General features: G+C 43.3%; 1 protein-coding gene and 1 long non-coding RNA gene across 2 annotated transcripts in view; both read left to right on the forward strand.

Annotated features, from left to right (window-relative positions):
• LOC307016974 (NLR family CARD domain-containing protein 3-like) overlaps positions 1–18,293 on the forward strand; it is a 76,003-nt gene that overhangs the window by 55,289 nt on the left and 2,421 nt on the right. Inside the window, exon 11 of the mRNA XM_079646377.1 lies at positions 18,103–18,149. Within this exon, the coding sequence (XP_079502503.1) occupies positions 18,103–18,149 (47 nt within the window). The remainder of the gene's footprint in view (positions 1–18,102; positions 18,150–18,293) is intronic.
• On the forward strand, positions 2,851–3,855 carry LOC307017003. The gene is made up of 3 exons (XR_013801992.1): positions 2,851–2,952; positions 3,507–3,611; positions 3,716–3,855. It is a non-coding gene; the product is annotated as an uncharacterized lncRNA (long non-coding RNA).

Genomic DNA, 18,293 nt, shown 5'->3' on the forward strand with positions numbered 1-18,293 from the left:
TGTTTACCTGGACAGGTCACATGACTCTTGAAGCTGATTCTTAATATCTGTTTGAAGTAGTGTGCATCATTTCTCTCTTAAAGTCAAAGAGTTAAAGTAGAGTGATTTTAGAAAGATTCAGTCAGTGTTTCTTTAGTAGAAAGAGCAGCAGTTTGATTGTTATCTTAGATCACATCACCAGTAAAGAATGCAGGACGTGTCTAAACCGGTCCGACAACTTGGTTCACGTCACTGAGGTGTTTTTATTTTGTAACTCTTAACACTCTGAAGTTAAGTGCATGGATGAAGTGTGAAGGAGTAAGATACTGTACAGCCACCTTCAAACACGGACTCTGACCTGGTTTCACTGAAAGTCCTTTAGCACAGGTCAGCTCTCAACTGTCCCACAGGCTTCAAAATCCTTTCACTATGCACCAGAGCCAGCAGGTGGGTTAGGGCCCCTCAGCCATCAGGGGCCCCCAAAAGAAGACAACATTTCACCTACCTTGTGTCTCTCTTCAACTTGTGTCATTATTTAAACATCTAAAGATACATCACCCATTTTTGAGAATTAGGACAAAAGATTATTTTACCATTTTTTTTACTTTCTACTATTAAAATATGATGGGAAAATGTTCACTGTGACTTTTTACCTGGACTCTATGATAATGTCGATGAGGAGAGGGAGCACACTGATCTTTATGTCATTAGACGCTCAGTTACCACCATCTAGTGGACAGTTAGTAGAACTACATCACCTCTCACACGGTTTATGATACTTGTTACACCGGTTTCCACGTGACTCTGAAGTGTTTTTAATCTCAAGAGTTATCAGGGTGTGACGGTGTCCTCGGATCAGATGCATGCAGACACAGGACGGCAGAGGAACACATGAGCAGAGTGTCCTCCACACATGAAGCTGCAGAGTGTCTGGAAGTGGACCTGAAGTGAGTTCAGCAGGTGAGAATCCTCCCAGACAAATCTGTTCCATCATCAGGATCACTCTGATCAAATTGTGCTGTGTCACTGTTTACCTGGACAGGTCACATGACTCTTGATGCTGATTCTTAATATCTGTTTGAAATAGTGTGCATAATTTCTCTCTTAAAGTCAAAGAGTTAAAGTAGAGTGATTTTAGAAAGATTCAGTCAGTGTTTCTTGAGGCGAAAGAGCAGCAGTTTGATTGTTTTCTTAGATCACATCATCAGTAAAGAATGCAGGACGTGTCTAAACCGGTCCGACAACTTGGTTCACGTCACTGAGGTGTTTTTATTTTTTAACTCTTAACACTCTGAAGTTAAGTGCATGGATGAAGTGTGAAGGAGTAAGATACTGTACAGCCACCTTCAAACACGGACTCTGACCTGGTTTCACTGAAAGTCCTTTAGCACAGTTCAGCTCTCAACTGTCCCACAGGCTTCAAAATCCTTTCACTATGGACCAGAGCCAGCAGGTGGGTTAGGGCCCCTCAGCCATCAGGGGCCCCCAAAAGAAGACAACATGTCACCTACCTTGTGTCTCTCTTCAACTTGTGTCATTATTTAAACATCTAAAGATACATCACCCATTTTTTGAGAATTAGGACAAAAGATTATTTTTCCATTTTTTTCACTTTCTACTATTAAAATATGATGGGAAAATGTTCACTGTGACTTTTTACCTGGACTCTATGATAATGTCCATGAAGAAAGAGAGCACACTGACATTTATGTCATTAGACGCTCAGTTACCACCATCTAGTGGACAGTTAGTAGAACTACATCACCTCTCACACGGTTTATGATACTTGTTACACCGGTTTCCACGTGACTCTGAAGTGTTTTTAATCTCAAGAGTTATCAGGGTGTGACGGTGTCCTCGGATCAGATGCAGGCAGACACAGGACGGCAGAGGAACACATGAGCAGAGTGTCCTCCACACATGAAGCTGCAGAGTGTCTGGAAGTGGACCTGAAGTGAGTTCAGCAGGTGAGAATCCTCCCAGACGAATCTGTTCCATCATCAGGATCACTCTGATCACATTGTGCTGTGTCACTGTTTACCTGGACAGGTCACATGACTCTTGATGCTGATTCTTAATATCTGTTTGAAGTAGTACAGTGTGTATCATTTCTCTCTTAAAGTCAAAGAGTTAAAGTAGAGTGATTTTAGAAAGATTCAGTCAGTGTTTCTTGAGGAGAAAGAGCAGCAGTTTGATTGTTATCTTAGATCACATCATCAGTAAAGAATGCAGGACGTGTCTAAACCGGTCCGACAACTTGGTTCACGTCACTGAGGTGTTTTTATTTTGTAACTCTTAACACTCTGAAGTTGAGTGCATGGATGAAGTATAAAGGTCTAAGAGACAGCCACCTTCAAACACTGACTCTGACCTGGTTTCACTGAAAGTCCTTTAGCACAGGTCAGCTCTCAACTGTCCCACAGGCTTCAAAATCCTTTCACTATGGACCAGAGCCAGCAGGTGGGTTAGGGCCCCTCAGCCATCAGGGGCCCCCAAAAGAAGACAACATGTCACCTACCTTGTGTCTCTCTTCAACTTGTGTCATTATTTAAACATCTAAAGATACATCACCCATTTTTGAGAATTAGGACAAAAGATTATTTTTCCATTTTTTTCACTTTCTACTCTTCAAATATGATGGGAAAATGTTCACTGTGACTTTTTACCTGGACTCTATGATAAAGTCCATGAAGAAAGAGAGCACACTGACATTTATGTCATTAGACACTCAGTTACCACCATCTAGTGGACAGTTAGTAGAACTACATCACCTCTCACACGGTTTATGATACTTGTTACACCGGTTTCCACGTGACTCTGAAGTGTTTTTAATCTCAGGAGTTATGAGGGTGTGACGGTGTCCTCGGATCAGATGCATGCAGACACAGGACAGCAGAGGAACACATGAGCAGAGTGTCCTCCACACATGAAGCTGCAGAGTGTCTGGAAGTGGACCTGAAGTGAGTTCAGCAGGTGAGAATCCTCCCAGACGAATCTGTTCCATCATCAGGATCACTCTGATCACATTGTGCTGTGTCACTGTTTACCTGGACAGGTCACATGACTCTTGAAGCTGTTTCTTAATGTCTGTTTGAAGTAGTGTGTATCATTTCTCTCTTAAAGTTAAAGAGTTAAAGTAGAGTGGTTTTAGAAAGATTCAGTCAGTGTTTCTTTAGTAGAAAGAGCAGCAGTTTGATTGCTTTCTTAGATCACATCATCAGTAAAGAATGCAGGACGTGTCTAAACCGGTCCGACAACTTGATTCACGTCACTGAGGTGTTTTTATTTTTGAACTCTTAACACTCTGAAGTTAAGTGCATGGATGAAGTGTGAAGGGCTAAGAGACAGCCACCTTCAAACACTGACACTGACCTGGTTTCACTGAAGAGCTTTTAGCACAGGTCAGCTCTCAATAGGTTTACATTCAGGTCTGCTGTTATCAGTATTTAAATATTCTGACATCAACAACATTACCAGCAGAAGTTAAGTGTACAGTATTCAGTAATCAGTGTTTGTATTTCTATCAGGATCAAACATTGGAAACCTGGACCTGGACCCAGCTGTGTGTCTAAGAGTGACTTCTCTATGGATCCACCCATTGAGTTGAAAGATGGACACCACTCTGATCCAAAGTAATATCTAAATTCTTGCTATCGGTATGAAAATAATTAGACATCAGAATGTAAACTGAATTTCAGTGTACCTTTGCAGTAATCAGAATTTGTGATTCTATCAGGATACAACATGAGGAAACCCGACCTGAAACTGGACCTGGACCTGGAGCTGATTCTGGATCTGGACCCAGCTGTGTGTCCATGAAGAGTGACTGGTCTATGAACAAACCTATTGAGTTCAGAGATGGAAAGCACTCTGATCGTCCAAGGTAAGAATTTAAACTAGACGTTCTCCCTTGTTGTGATCAGTAACAAAACATTAAAAAGCCAATATTATATCCTGCACAACTTTAGTATACACTTGCATTGATCCGTGTTTGTATTTCTGTTAGGATCAAACGTGAGCAACCTGGACCCAGCTGTGTGTCCATGAAAAGCAAAACATGGGTATTAAACATTAATTGTGTGTTTATACCTTATAAAAGTGTGTGTGTGTGTGTGTGTGTGTGTGTGTGTGTGTGTGTGTGTGTCACAGAGTTCCTCAGCAGAGCTTGAAGGTCCCCAGTGGTCAGTCTGCGGAGCAGCATCAAACTGACCTGGACTCCATATTCATGGTGTGTAAATGTAGAAGCAGAGCTGCTCCTGCTGACTCCAGCAGCCACACTCAGTAGTGGAGCAGCATTGTGATCCAGAGTCCAGGCTGCAGTCTGCAGACAGTCAGGCTTTCTGTCTCACACATGATCTGATGTTGACTTCTACCAGTTCAACTCTACAACCTATTCTGTTCCAGCTGCTCCAGGGAAACATCGTCAGATTTGTGGAGGACGAGCTGAAGAAGATCCAGAGAGTCCTGAGTTCAGATTACCCAGAAGGCTTAGAGAGTCAGAGGGAGGATGAGGAGGTGTTGGAAGGTGAGGATGAAGAGCAGAGGAGGAGCAGCAGAGAGGCATTTCTGAACATCTCTCTGCACTTCCTGAGGAGCATGAAGCAGGAGGAGCTGGCTGACCGGCTGCAGAGCAGTAAGAGGGTTTAACACATTAAACATGGAATTGGGAAAACATCCTCTCTTTAATTTAATCTATGATTTACTCTTTCCAGGAACCTTTGCTGCAGTGAGTCAGCGTAAACTCAAATCCACCCTGAAGGAGAGGTTCCAGTGTGTGTTTGAGGGCATTGCTAAAGCAGGAAACCCAACCCTTCTGAACCAGATCTACACAGAGCTCTACATCACAGAGGGGGGGTCTGCAGAGGTCAATGATGAACATGAGGTCAGACAGATTGAAAGAGCATCCAGGAAACCAGACACACCAGAAACAACCATCAGACAAGAAGACCTCTTTAAAGCCTCAGCTGGAAGAGATGCACCAATCAGAGCAGTGCTGACAAAGGGCGTGGCTGGCATTGGGAAAACAGTCTTAACACAGAAGTTCACTCTGGACTGGGCTGAAGGCAAAGCCAACCAGGACATCCAGTTCATATTTCCATTCACCTTCAGAGAGCTGAATGTGGTGAGAGAGAACAAGTACAGCTTGGTGGAACTTGTTCATCACTTCTTCTCTGAAACCAGAGACGCAGGAATCTGCAGGTTTGATCAGTTCCCGGTTGTGTTCATCTTTGACGGTCTGGATGAGAGTCGACTTCCTCTGGACTTCCTCAACACTGAGATCCTGACTGATGTCACAGAGTCCACCTCAGTGGATGTGCTGCTGACAAACCTCATCAGCGGGAAGCTGCTTCCCTCTGCTCGCCTCTGGATAACCACACGACCTGCAGCAGCCAATCAGATCCCTCCTGAGTGTGTGGACATGGTGACAGAGGTCCGAGGGTTCACTGACCCACAGAAGGAGGAGTACTTCAGGAAGAGATTCAGAGATCAGGAGCAGGCCGGCACCATCATCTCCCACATCAAGACCTCACGAAGCCTCCAAATCATGTGCCACATCCCAGTCTTCTGCTGGATCTCTGCTTCAGTTCTGGAGGAGGTGTTGAAAACCAGAGAGGGAGGAGAGCTGCCCAAGACCCTGACTGAGATGTACATCCACTTCCTGGTGGTTCAGTCCAAAGTGAAGAACATCAAGTATGATGGAGGAGCTGAGACAGATCCTCACTGGAGTCCAGAGAGCAGGGAGATGATGGAGGCTCTGGGGAAACTGGCTTTTGAGCAGCTGCAGAAAGGCAACCTGATCTTCTATGAGTCTGACCTGACAGAGTGTGGCATCGATATCAGAGCAGCCTCAGTGTACTCAGGAGTGTTCACACAGGTCTTTAGAGAGGAGAGAGGACTGTACCAGAAGGGCAAGGTGTTCTGCTTCGTCCATCTGAGCGTTCAGGAGTTTCTGGCTGCTCTTCATGTCCATCTGACCTTCATCAAGTCTGGAGTCAACCTGCTGGCAGAAAAACCAACAACCTCCTGGCGTCCTAAAGTCTTCAGACCCAAACCTAAACTGACACATCTCTACCAGAGTGCTGTGGACCAGGCCTTACAGAGTCCAAACGGACACCTGGACTTGTTCCTGCGCTTCCTCTTGGGTCTTTCTCTGGAGACCAATCAGAAACTCCTACGAGGTCTGATTAAAGAAACAGGGAAAATCTCAAATGCAAACCAGGAAACAGTTCAGTACATAGGAAAGAAGATCGAAGAGAGGCCCTCTGCAGAGAGAAGCATCAACCTGTTCCACTGTCTGAATGAACTGAATGATCGTTCTCTAGTGGAGCAGATCCAACGGTACCTGAGTTCAGGAAGTCTCTCCACAGATAATCTGTCTCCTGCTCAGTGGTCAGCTCTGGTCTTCATCTTACTGTCATCAAAAGAAGATCTGGACGTGTTTGACCTGAAGAGATACTCTGCTTCAGAGGAGGCTCTTCTGAGGCTGCTGCCAGTGGTCAAAGCCTCCAGGAAAGCTCTGTGAGTGGAGATAAAACTACTTTAACTAGGAACAGGTTGAGACATGATAATATAACTCTTTGTGTTCACTGCTGATCTTTCCCCAGGCTGAGTGGCTGTTACCTTTCAGAGAGCAGCTGTGCAGCTCTGTCCTCAGTCCTCAGCTCCCAGTCCTCTAGTCTGAGAGAGCTGGACCTGAGTAACAACGACCTGCAGGATTCAGGAGTGAAGCTGCTGTCTGCTGGACTGGAGAGTCCACACTGTGAACTGAAGACTCTCAGGTCAGAGTTCAACTGATATGTTAACTGTCTTAGTGGTTTTGTTCAGCCATTTCTATTGACTAATTTCCAGTTCTATCAGAATAGAATAATGATATATTTTGATTTCACTTCGGCTTGTTGGTTATATTTTGTTCATCTAAACAACAAACCACAAAACCATGGTAAAGATTGGATTATATTTTAAGACAGATGGTTTCAATTATCTATGTCTCAATATATCTGACTGATTGAAAAACACAAACTTGCACAGACAAACAGATAGTAGCATTTGGCAAAGGAACTAGAAGAGATTGTATGTTTGAAACCTTGCGCTCAATCACTTTTAATATTAAAATAATTTTGTCATATTTATTCATTTCTTTCAAGGTTAACTTTCTGTAACCTGTCAGAGAGAAGCTGTGCAGCTCTGTCCTCAGTCCTCAGCTCCCAGTCCTCTAGTCTGAGAAAGCTGGACCTGAGTGACAACGACCTGCAGGATTCAGGAGTGAAGCTGCTGTCTGCTGGACTGCAGAGTCCACACTGTGAACTGAAGACTCTCAGGTCAGAGTTCAGCTGATATGTTAACTGTCAGAGTGGTTTTGGTCAGCCATTTCTATCCACTAATTTCAAGTTCTATCAGAATAGTATAATGATATATTTCGATTTCCCTTGGGCATGTTGTTTTTGTTTTTTTCATCTAAATAATAAACCACAAAAACATGGTAAAGATCGGATTATATTTGAAGACAGATGGTTTCAATTAACTACATCTCAACATATCTGACTGATTGTCAAACAAAAACTGGCACTAGAAGAGAGAGCACGATAGAAACCTTGTGCTCAATCACTTTTAATATTAAAGGAATTTTGTCATATTTATTCATTTCTTTCAAGGTTAACTTGCTGCAACCTGTCAGAGAGAAGCTGTGCAACTCTGTCCTCAGTCCTCAGCTCCCAGTCCTCTAGTCTGAGAGAGGTGGACCTGAGTAACAACAACCTGCAGGATTCAGGAGTGAAGATTCTGTCTGCTGGACTGGAGAGTCCACACTGTGAACTGGAGACTCTCAGGTCAGAGTTCAGCTTTTTATTTTCAAGCAATTTAACTTTTGATTATTTGTATACAGCTTTTTGTTCATGCTAATGATGATGATCAACCTCTGTATGATTTTCTTGCTGACGTGACATTGAAGAACACTGAGTTTACTGTATTCCCTGGTTCCAGTCTCTCAGGCTGTCTGGTCTCAGAGGAAGGCTGTGTTTCTCTGGCTTCAGCTCTGAGCTCCAACCCCTCCCATCTGAGAGAGCTGGACCTGAGCTACAATCATCCAGGAGCCTCAGTAGAGCAGCTGCTGTCTGCTGGACTGGAAGATCCACTCTGGAAACTGGACACTCTCAGGTATGGACACACTGACTGCAGGTTCCTCATATATTTGAGGGAGTTAGCCTGATTTAGGAAACAAATGGATCCCTTCAAGTTGTATTACATGGAAACAGTTATTCCGGGTGAGGGAATGCTCCGGTTTTGGGACAAAATTAACATGGGATCACTCCGGTCATTGTACGTACTTCGTCTCACTGGAATATTAACGGTCAGATTGAATACAACATCGACCCCATTTCTCCGGCCAATGACGGGAGAGTTTTGAAAGTGACAAAACACTGTTCCACATTTAAAAACACTTAAACAATTAAACAATGTTTACCCAGGATTCAGGCACCTTCCCTGGCTTGTAAAATGCGGTGATGCGCCCTGGAGGTATCAGACTATTTAAAACATGTATACCCTGGATTCAATCACTTTTCCTGGCTTGTAAAGTGCTGTGGAGCAGCCTGTTCTCTGGTTAAACTCTCTTTGCATTATAATCACTATTTCTGCTATCACTATCACCACTTTCCCCCACGTTTCAAACCCTTATTCCTGGGTAGAAAAGCCATGTGCAGCATGGAACTCTCTGGGTCCACTCTGCCTCTATTCACACCACTTTTCCCCACATTTCAAACACTTATTTCTGGGTAGAAAAGCCATGTTCTAACTGGCACTGCTTCTAACAATACTGTAGGCCACATCAGAGCCCTGTTCCCTGGGTAATCGAGGGGGGCGATGTGCCCTGGGTCTACTGGTGTCTGGGTGTCTGGGTGTGTTCGTCTCTGGGTCTCTGTGGGTCTCAGACCCTGCTAACAGCAGTGACCCAGCTGCCAGCATTATCAACTGATTGATCAGTTTCAAACAATACTTTAGCCCACATCAGAGCCCTGTTCCCTGGGTAATCGAGGGGGGGTTGATGTGCCCTGGGTCTATGGGTCTCTGGGTCTCTGGGTCTCTGTGGGTCTCTGTGAGTCTCAGACCCTGCTTTTCCGGGGTGCTGGAGAGTCTTTTTGAGGCTCCTCTCCACAGTTGTCCCCCTAAAAATGAATTATAATCATTATGTTTCTATTTAAATGGTTTATTGTATCATTAATATGGTTCCCTAACACAATGCAAATGGTCTGGTGCTCACTGGGGTCCTGCATATGCTTTAATCAGGCGTTTTAACACTTTTTCCCATGAAAATGATTTTTAATCACTATCATGGGGCCCTATAAATACAATTCCGGGAAATTCAGTGCACAATTGTACCTTTTACTATTTAAACGTATTTGTATTATATATTTTTGGGCTATAAAAGTGACATTTCTGGGTGACTTTGTCAGTTTATGGAGCTTAGCCCACAAATCCTGCAGGTTCCAGGCTGAATTTGGGTGCTCATAGGTGGCCTGGCATGTGCACCCACCCGTGGAAAGAAGAACAAAGTAAAGAAAGAGGTCAATTATATCTTAAAATAATCAAAAATGAAGTTTAAAAAAATTCTCGAAAACACCGCTGAGTGCCAACGGAGAAGGGGCTCAAAAAAGCTCAACCGAAGCCCTGGACACTTTTCCACTTCTCCGTTGCAACTTACAACGGAGAAGGGGAAACCAAGCTTCTCCTTCTCCGTCAAAATAATTCATTTATCCACTTCTGTCTGCACGAAATCGGAAACCCGGCTTTTGAGAGGTCTCAGAAAAAAACCGGCTGTCTGATGTCCTGGAGAAATTCATCCGCTCCATGTGCACTCTGGCTCGGATAAATTTGTTGCCCGGAGACCCCCCAGCCTGGTTCTTACCAAACTTTAAGTTTTTGAACTGGTCTCTGGAGGAATGCAAGGTGAGTTTGAGGAGACTCTACCCGCATTATGAAGCACTATTTTCGGATACATTTCCTCACTTTTACAATTTTTTATGGATCTCCAAAAAGTTAACTCAGACTTTTTTCTGACCGGAGGAATGTAAGGGGAGTTGACAGGGGACTCTACCCGCATTATGAGACACTATTTTCGTATACGTTTTTTCATTTTCACCCCTTTTTTATGGATCTCCAAAAAGTTAACTCAGACTTTTTTTAGACTGGAGGAATGCAAGGGGAGTTGACAGGGGACTTTTGCGGGCTCATGAGGCACTATTTTTGGATACTTTTTTTCATTTTCACCCATTTTCTATGGATGAATTGAAACTTTTTTTTTTTTTACATTTTTGTCATTTTGACCCAGTTCTTGCAACCGCATTGCCTGGAGGATAGGACCGAGAGATGACAGAATAAATGTTCGGACCAAACCCTGTCCCATCACAGGGTGTTCGTATTCTGGGAAGAGACTAGAGCGTCATGTAACTCAGGCTTGGAATTTCGTCATTTTAGGGGCAAGACCATTTGGCGTTTGGTGTTACACATTTTTTCAGGGCGCAAAGGCCACATGCCAGGGCACAAAGGCCATTGAGGGAAACATTTGGATTTGGAGCTTGAAATAAATAACTTCACTTTTTGATCAGAAAAACACACGAATGACATGGAAAACAAATCACTTTTTTAATATCAATAATGTCAAACATGATATCATCATATAGGCCTATGCCTCCTTAGTATTACCTTATTTAAAATAAAAATACTCTACTTTGAATAATTAGTGTTTAGTATGTTTTCCATCTACTACTTCTCCCATTCACAAATCAAAAATCAAATAAAAAAATCTAAAATTCTATTAATATGTAACAAATATATTCAATTTCAGAAGAAACAGCCTTCAAGGTCAAACTGCACATACATCGTTCAGCCGTGCACAGTGAAGTGTTTGTGTGTGTGTGCGTGTGCGTGTGTGTGTACGAGAGTCTCTTTAATCAACGCCTCACAGCTCTGGTCAGAAACTGGACAAAAGTTAAACATGTACAAACCACAGACTGTCATGACGAATACAATCGCTGCTTTAATTCTGTCTTTAGGACGTTGTTGTGAGCGTGGACGGAGCAGCGACAGGTTAGTTTAGCCTGATTGATCCATTCAGAAAACACGCATTTTAAAAGGTTTTTCGCCTGCCGTCTTGTCTGCAGACTTGTCAAAGCATTAATTCATGTTTTTTACTAACCGGTATCAGTATGTAGTGACTTCAGCATCATTTTGAAACGTGTATTACAATTAAATCACTGTAAAATCAGTTAATTTTGTCGTAGTCAAGCCCCGCCCCCTCTCCAGCGCGTCCTGTTTGAATGACAGGAGTAAACACAGCTGACAGCCGCGGTGAAACTCCAGCGGTTAGAGTGATGAGAATATACCATAGACTATATATAAAGGAATATACGCATCACGTCCATTGTGAACGCAGCATAATCCAGTTCAGAAATCACTGTTCTGTCGCTTTTAAAGCAACTTCGAGATTTTAACAGTATCAGGGGCACACAGGCCATGGTGGCCGTAGGACGTACAATTATTTGTGGGGCTTCACGGCCAGACCGAGGGGCTACGACGGCCATGGCCGTCATGGCCGCCGTGAAAATCCTACCCTGATGTAACTCATGACCACCCTGAGTTCTCCCGAGATGAGGCACATCAGGTCATGGCAAGGCTGAAGCATAGTGTGGCCCTGCAGTTGCTCCATGACCTCCGAGAGACTAACCCCATCATTGGAATGGCTCCATCATTGGATATAGACAATGAGGAGGAATACCCAGTGAATCCTCCACCCTTCTCCCCACATACTGAGTGTGACGCAGAGGACTGCATGCAGGTGAGACTGGAAAATGTGGCATTGAGGGCTCAGAAGGATGCCCTCATTGATGAGGTGAAGACCCTGCGTCCAGGCTGAAAAAGGAGCTAAAACCCAGGAAGCAGAGTGCCACTGCTGCTGTGCTTGAGGAAGACGAAGAATGTATACGGTTTAAGGGCCTGACAATCTCAAGTACCTCCGGCATAAACACAGTAGCCTCCGGCAGCAATACCCCTCTCAAGACCCCGGTCAAGACTGTCATGCATAAACCAGAAGCAAAGTCGGGCCGGGCAGTCACAACATCGCTGTTGTTCCTGAAGAATGTGAACCATTTCCTGAGGCACATGTCTGAGTCAAAGCTCCAGGGATGCAGGCTCACCCAGTCTAATATGACCCACATCATCAGAGAGGTGACAGCCAACATGAACGACTTGAAAAAGGCAGCCACTGTCCACCAGTTTAAGGTGAAGAGGAACAAGCTGGATCGTCTGCCGAGCCAGGCGGAGCTTCTCGTCGCCATGGCGGCCGCTGAGAAAGCGCATCCCTAATCTCCTTGACCTGATGGCCAGCAAGCCGACCTCAATCACCCAGTACCTGCTATATGGCTATCTAACCCTCCATTGGAGCCTCCTGTATGGCCACCGTCCGGGTGTGTACGCAAACATGACCAACACGGAGGTCTTTGAGGTGGACAGAAGGGGCACCGCTGAGGGCTACATTATCCACGTGCAGGATCACAAGACTGCCAAGACATTTGCCGAAGCACAGCTGGTGCTTACAGTAAAGGAGTTTAGCTGGGTCATGCGGTGGATGGGGATAAAAGAGGGCTTGTCGGGTCCTCAGAGCGAATTATTCCTTTTCACAACGGGGATGTACGCCTCCAGGAACCTGAACGCTCACTTGAAGAGGGCTTGGGCTGATGCTGGGCTAGAAACAGCCGTCACCTTCACCATCTTGCGCACTGCCCTGGCTGACAATATCAAGCATCACCAAGATCCAGAAAGCAGGTCGATTCTCGCCAGGTTTATGTGTCACGATGTAAGCACTGCTGACCGGTTCTACGCGAATACAGCTGGAATAAAGGAGGCATTGAAGATCCGCTCCATGTTCAGGGCGGCACACTGAAGGACGGGACACTGTGTGGAGCACCAGACTGGGTGCAGGAAGCGGACCAGGCCCACAGTGGAGGATTTTATATAAACCTCCCCTCTAAAAACGTACTGCTGATCTCCAGTGGAGAATTGTACATGGTGCTATCGCCTTCAATTATTGTATTTCTGTTATTAATCCTGCTGTTTTTAACAACTTTCCATTTCGTGATTTTAGAGAGACTGCTTTCCATGTTTTTACAGAGTGCAAGAGACTCACAAGTTACTATTCTCTTTTAACACATAGTTAGTTCCTTTCACTGAGAGCGTTTTTATCAGATGGCTGCCTACAGATGTAGCACTTCATTTCAGACTCCAGCTTACAGCTTCCTGCCTACGACCTGCCTAAAACCAGTATAGAGGAATGTTAAGCCCTCCCACTATTTTCCAAGAGGGCGTTGCGGGATTTTAAATTTCAGGTTTTAACCAGGAGATGGCGCTTCATTCACAAATACAGAAAGACAAGCTTCATGGACTTTCAGTTGTGTTTTGAAGAGCATTTTAACACATCAATATTTTAGATCAACTAAAGTATATCTAATCTTGTAATTCAATAATATATAGTCTTTATATATTAAATAATCATAATTATAATGTAAATGTTTACATTACACTTCTTTATTTGTTATGCTCATACTTTAACCTTTACAATCGTTTGCTTTAATATGCAGTATATTTTTGTGTTTGCTTCCTCCTGCTCCCTTTCGGACACATACTGTATGATTTATTATTATTATTAATATGAAGATATAATTAAGATAAGATAAGATGTTACTTTATTGATTGAACATTTTAGTTTAGAATGTGCTGTCCCACGGTAATTCAGAAGGCTCACAGGTCACATTCAGACCATTATTTAAAACAATAGGTGCTTTCACACCGTCTACAGTTTGATTTGTATAGAGCAGGGGTTGCAAACACGTCGATCGCGAGCTACCAGTAGCTCGCGGAGGTTTTCCGAGTAGCTCACCAGAGGGCGCTAAAGTGCAGTTGACATGTTGAGAAATATTTATTTATGTAGTATATTTTGAGAGTAAGAAAGATAGAGAAAAAGAGATGTAAGATGCAGTCATGACAACTGAGGAAGGTCCGTCAAAGAAGAAATCTAAAATATACTACTTTCATGACGAGTGGGTACATGCATTTTTATTTACGAGCATCAAAGACAAGTGTGTGTGTTTAATTTGTGGCTCGAGTGTTGCGGTGGGGAAGAAGGGAAATGTCGAGCGGCACTTCACAAAACTTCACGAAAACTTTTCAAAGGAGTATCCCGCCGGCAGTTGCCTTCGCCTTGAGAAGGTACAACAATTAAAAGCTACGCTACAAAGGCAGCAGTCATTGTTCACGAAGCCTGCCAAGAAAGCTAGCCTAGCTACAGAAGCATCGTTCCGAGTCGCTCAGTATTTGGCAAAGAACAAAAAAGCTTTCACTGATGGCGGTGTTCTTAAGGGAGCGATGTCTGTTATGGCAGAGACTTTGTTCAGAGACCACAAGAGCAAGTCGGAGATAATGTCTGCCATTGACGATGTGCAACTGGGAAACAACACTGTGGCGAGGAGAGTGTCGGCGCTGTCAGTGGATGCCATGGGACAGTTGGAGCGGGACATGGTCAGGTGCAAGTGGTTCTCCATACAGTGCGACGAGTCGGTGGATGCGAGCGACACAGCTCAGCTGTCTGTGTTCATCCGGATGGTGTTTGAGGATTTTACGGCGAAAGAGGAATTTCTGACACTGCTTCCACTCAAAACAACAACAAGAGGTGTGGACGTGTATAATTCTATTAAGAATTATTTCATAAATAAAGGCGTGCAAATGGAGAAGCTTGTATCCATAACAACTGATGGAGCCCCGGCTATGAGAGGTCGCCACAACGGTTTTATCGCAAATTGTAAGTCAGATCCATATTTCCCACGTTTCCTGAGTTACCATTGCATCATTCACCAAGAAGCACTTTGTGCCAAAGTTATGGACTTCAATCACGTCATGAAACCTGTGATACAAATAATAAACTCTATCCGAGCGAAGGCAAAGCAACACAGGAGCTTCAAAGTTTTTCTTGAGGAACTGTCAGCTGAATATGGAGATCTCCTTCTCCATGCTGAGGTGAGGTGGTTGAGTAGAGGGAAAATCCTACAGCGCTTCCTCTCCTTGCTGAATGAGGTAAAGCTCTTCATGGAAGAGAGGGGGGAGGACACCTCCATCTTATCTGATGCTGGTTGGGTACTTGACCTGGCCTTTTTGACTGATCTGACAGGAAAATTAAACCAGCTTAACCTCCAGCTACAAGGCAATGGCAAAACAGTATGTGACATGATTAGTGCTGTAAAGGCCTTTAAAGCAAATCTGTGTCTATATCTCCAGCAAGTAAAGGGAAATAAATTGCATCATTTCCCCTCTGTTCAAAAAGTAGCCTACTGCAGGAGAATAAAGCTGCTGCTGGCTTTCTTGACTTATCAAAGTACTGTGACTGCTTAACTAAGCTTGGGCAGGAATTTGAGGACAGGTTTCTTGACTTTAAACAGCTTGAGCCCTGTGCAAGTTTCCTTGCTAACCCATTCAACATCGTGGATGTTACTGACATGTCTGAGCAACTGGCCAGCCTTTTCAGTCTCAGTGCTTCAGAGTTGGAGCTGGAGATAATCAATCTCCAGAATGACATTCAGCTGAAAGCACATCAGATGGACAAAGATTTCTGGAAGCTATTGGACCCAGAGAAATTCAAAAACATTCAAACTGCTGGACTGAAACTGTCCTGCTTATTTGGGTCAACATATCGCTGTGAATCAGCATTCTCTGATATGAACTTTATCAAATCCAAATTCAGGACAAGACTTACTGATGAACACCTCAATGACTCAATCAGAGTGAATTTGTCAGGATACACACCCCAGTACAGTGCTCTGGTGGATGCTATGCAGTGCCAGGTGTCACATTAGCTGAGTCAGGAGAAAGACAACAATGCAGTGACAGACTGAATGTTTGAAGACATATGTTTGCTTGATGCAAGTTGAGAAAAGCACAAGCCATATTCCCCTTTTACATGTGAAACAAATTTGTGAAATGCTTGAAATAATTTAAATTATAGAGCTAGAAATGTTATTATTACAATTAGGAACTTTGCACTCTTATCTGTAAAACTGTTTACTGTAGTTATTGATGTTAAAGCAGAACTCAGTATTGCATGGTGATTATTTGTCTTTTTTTCTCTTCATGAGAAAGTCAAGTTTATTCATGTTAATGTTAATGTTTCTGCTCTTGAGTCACGAATGTGATATGTGCACTGAAATCTATATAAAATAACATGAGTAGCTCTTGGCCACTTTCTTTTTTCAAAAGTAGCTCCCGGTTAGAAAAAGGTTGGAGACCCCTGGTATAGAGGGAGCTCTGTGGCTGAATGGCCAGCGATTAGGTGCGGCGCATTTATCATAGGTGATCAGAGCTAACTGCCTGCCGTCAGATTTCATTTAAAAAACAGATCTGATTTTAAGACTATTTCTGCGCTCATAAAGAATGATAAGAATAAGAATAATGCGTATTGAACTGGTTTCATTAATTAGTGAGTTTATTTAACACTAGAACCGCCAATCGGGTCAATTTGTGTGATGTGTGTTGTGTGTGTGCAATGTAACTTTTTTTCAATAAAATGTTAAAGTCTCCCAGTCCGTGACTTTTCCTGAAAGTGTGTTATGTAGCACCCTATGTTGTTAAAAAATTGCATTCTGATAGCGGGATTTGACGGGTTTAGGTGGGCCTATACAAAAACCTGTGGCGGTTCTAGTGTTAAGGTAATTAGGTACAGTAGAAGCCCTTTTTTATCAGTAACAAATTTAGCAGTTGAACATAAAAGTCAACGAACTGAGGGTCACTTGCAACGACAGTGTTGTGTCTAACTGTAAGCTTGTCACTCAGAGTAACCTACTGTTCATTTAGCTGCTGGAGAAGAAAGATCAGGGGAGGGGGGGGGGAGAGAGCTGTGGTTGATGGGCCATTAGTTGTGTAAATACACAGCTGAGAGCTGCCGTTTCATTCAGACTGTTTAAAAAACTGTAACAACGGACTATTTTTCTTAGCGGATGCATGTGAATTTAAATCAATACATACAACTATTTTTTAAATCAATAAAAACATTTTCTAAATCCATAAAAGCATTTAAATTAATATTGGGAGTCATGTCGTTACTTTGTTGAGAATGAGGCCATGTAATAAGCGGGATGATTTGCAGCGACTTGTTCTTTATGGGGAAAATAACACCCGTCATCCAGATGAGGATCCCTCCGCTACACTTTGGGATCCTGATCGACCGACGAAGCTCCATTAAAATATACATATTTTTGGTGAATTACTGAGTTTAGGCACGTTAATAACGTTTTAATGAAGTTGAATACAGTATATTCATATGTGTCAGTGATTTCATGTCAATTCGGCGAACATAAACATAAATGATCGTGGTGAAGATGATGATTAAATTAGGATTAAAAATCGAGAGCCGGGCTGCATTTCCTCCTGTTCGTTTTTTTCGACTAAACAAAATTATTTTGTTAAATAACAACATGGTGATGTTTTGTAAATGATTACATGTCTCTTATTTAGCACAGAGTATGATATCCGTGACATATGGATCTTAACAAAGTTCCGCTGTACATCCAGCATACTGTATCTCACTTTATTTCACATGAGCTCCAGTGTGGAACCCCACTGCACCCCCTGGTGGATCAATGATCCATTGCAGCTGGCTTCATTATAATTACATTTATCTATCACGGGGGCGGTCTCAAGTCAAGCTGGAGGTTTTCCCTTGAGCGAGGGCAGATCACGTACCAATCACGGCCCTCGCGTTTCAAACCATCTGAAATGAATCGCTACATCTGTAAATAAAAACTAAATGGAAAAGTGGCAGCTCCTAAACTTCCTCTCAGGTGATGATCCAACATGACCGTCTGGAAAAAGAGAGGAGAACAGAGAAGGAGGCCAAGGCCATCTGGCTGGAGTTTAATTTAATAAACAGATACTCTTAATCAACTTTACATTATGTTAAATATGTAACAGTGTTTTTACAAAAGTTAAAACTAAAGGTCTTCTTCTACAGACTGAGCTCTGCTTCAGGCTGAACAGCAGCTAGGACTCCTGTTGGATAGAAAATCATCCTGACTGTGTTTCTCCCTCCAGGCTGGACCATGGTGGAGAGCAGAGGTTGAAACCAGGTGTGAGGAAGTGTAAGTGTGGATCAGTCAGCTTCTCTCTAAAGACAGATGATGGAGGTGGTATTTATTCATTAGAACATGACTGATCTTGAAGCTTTAGAGAAAGGACCACTAACAGAGAGTAAAGCCTTCAGGTGAGTCTGATGATAAACTGCT

Source organism: Notothenia rossii (genome assembly GCF_949606895.1).
Source record: "Notothenia rossii genome assembly, chromosome: 8".
In the NCBI taxonomy this organism is placed as follows: Eukaryota; Metazoa; Chordata; class Actinopteri; order Perciformes; family Nototheniidae; genus Notothenia; species Notothenia rossii.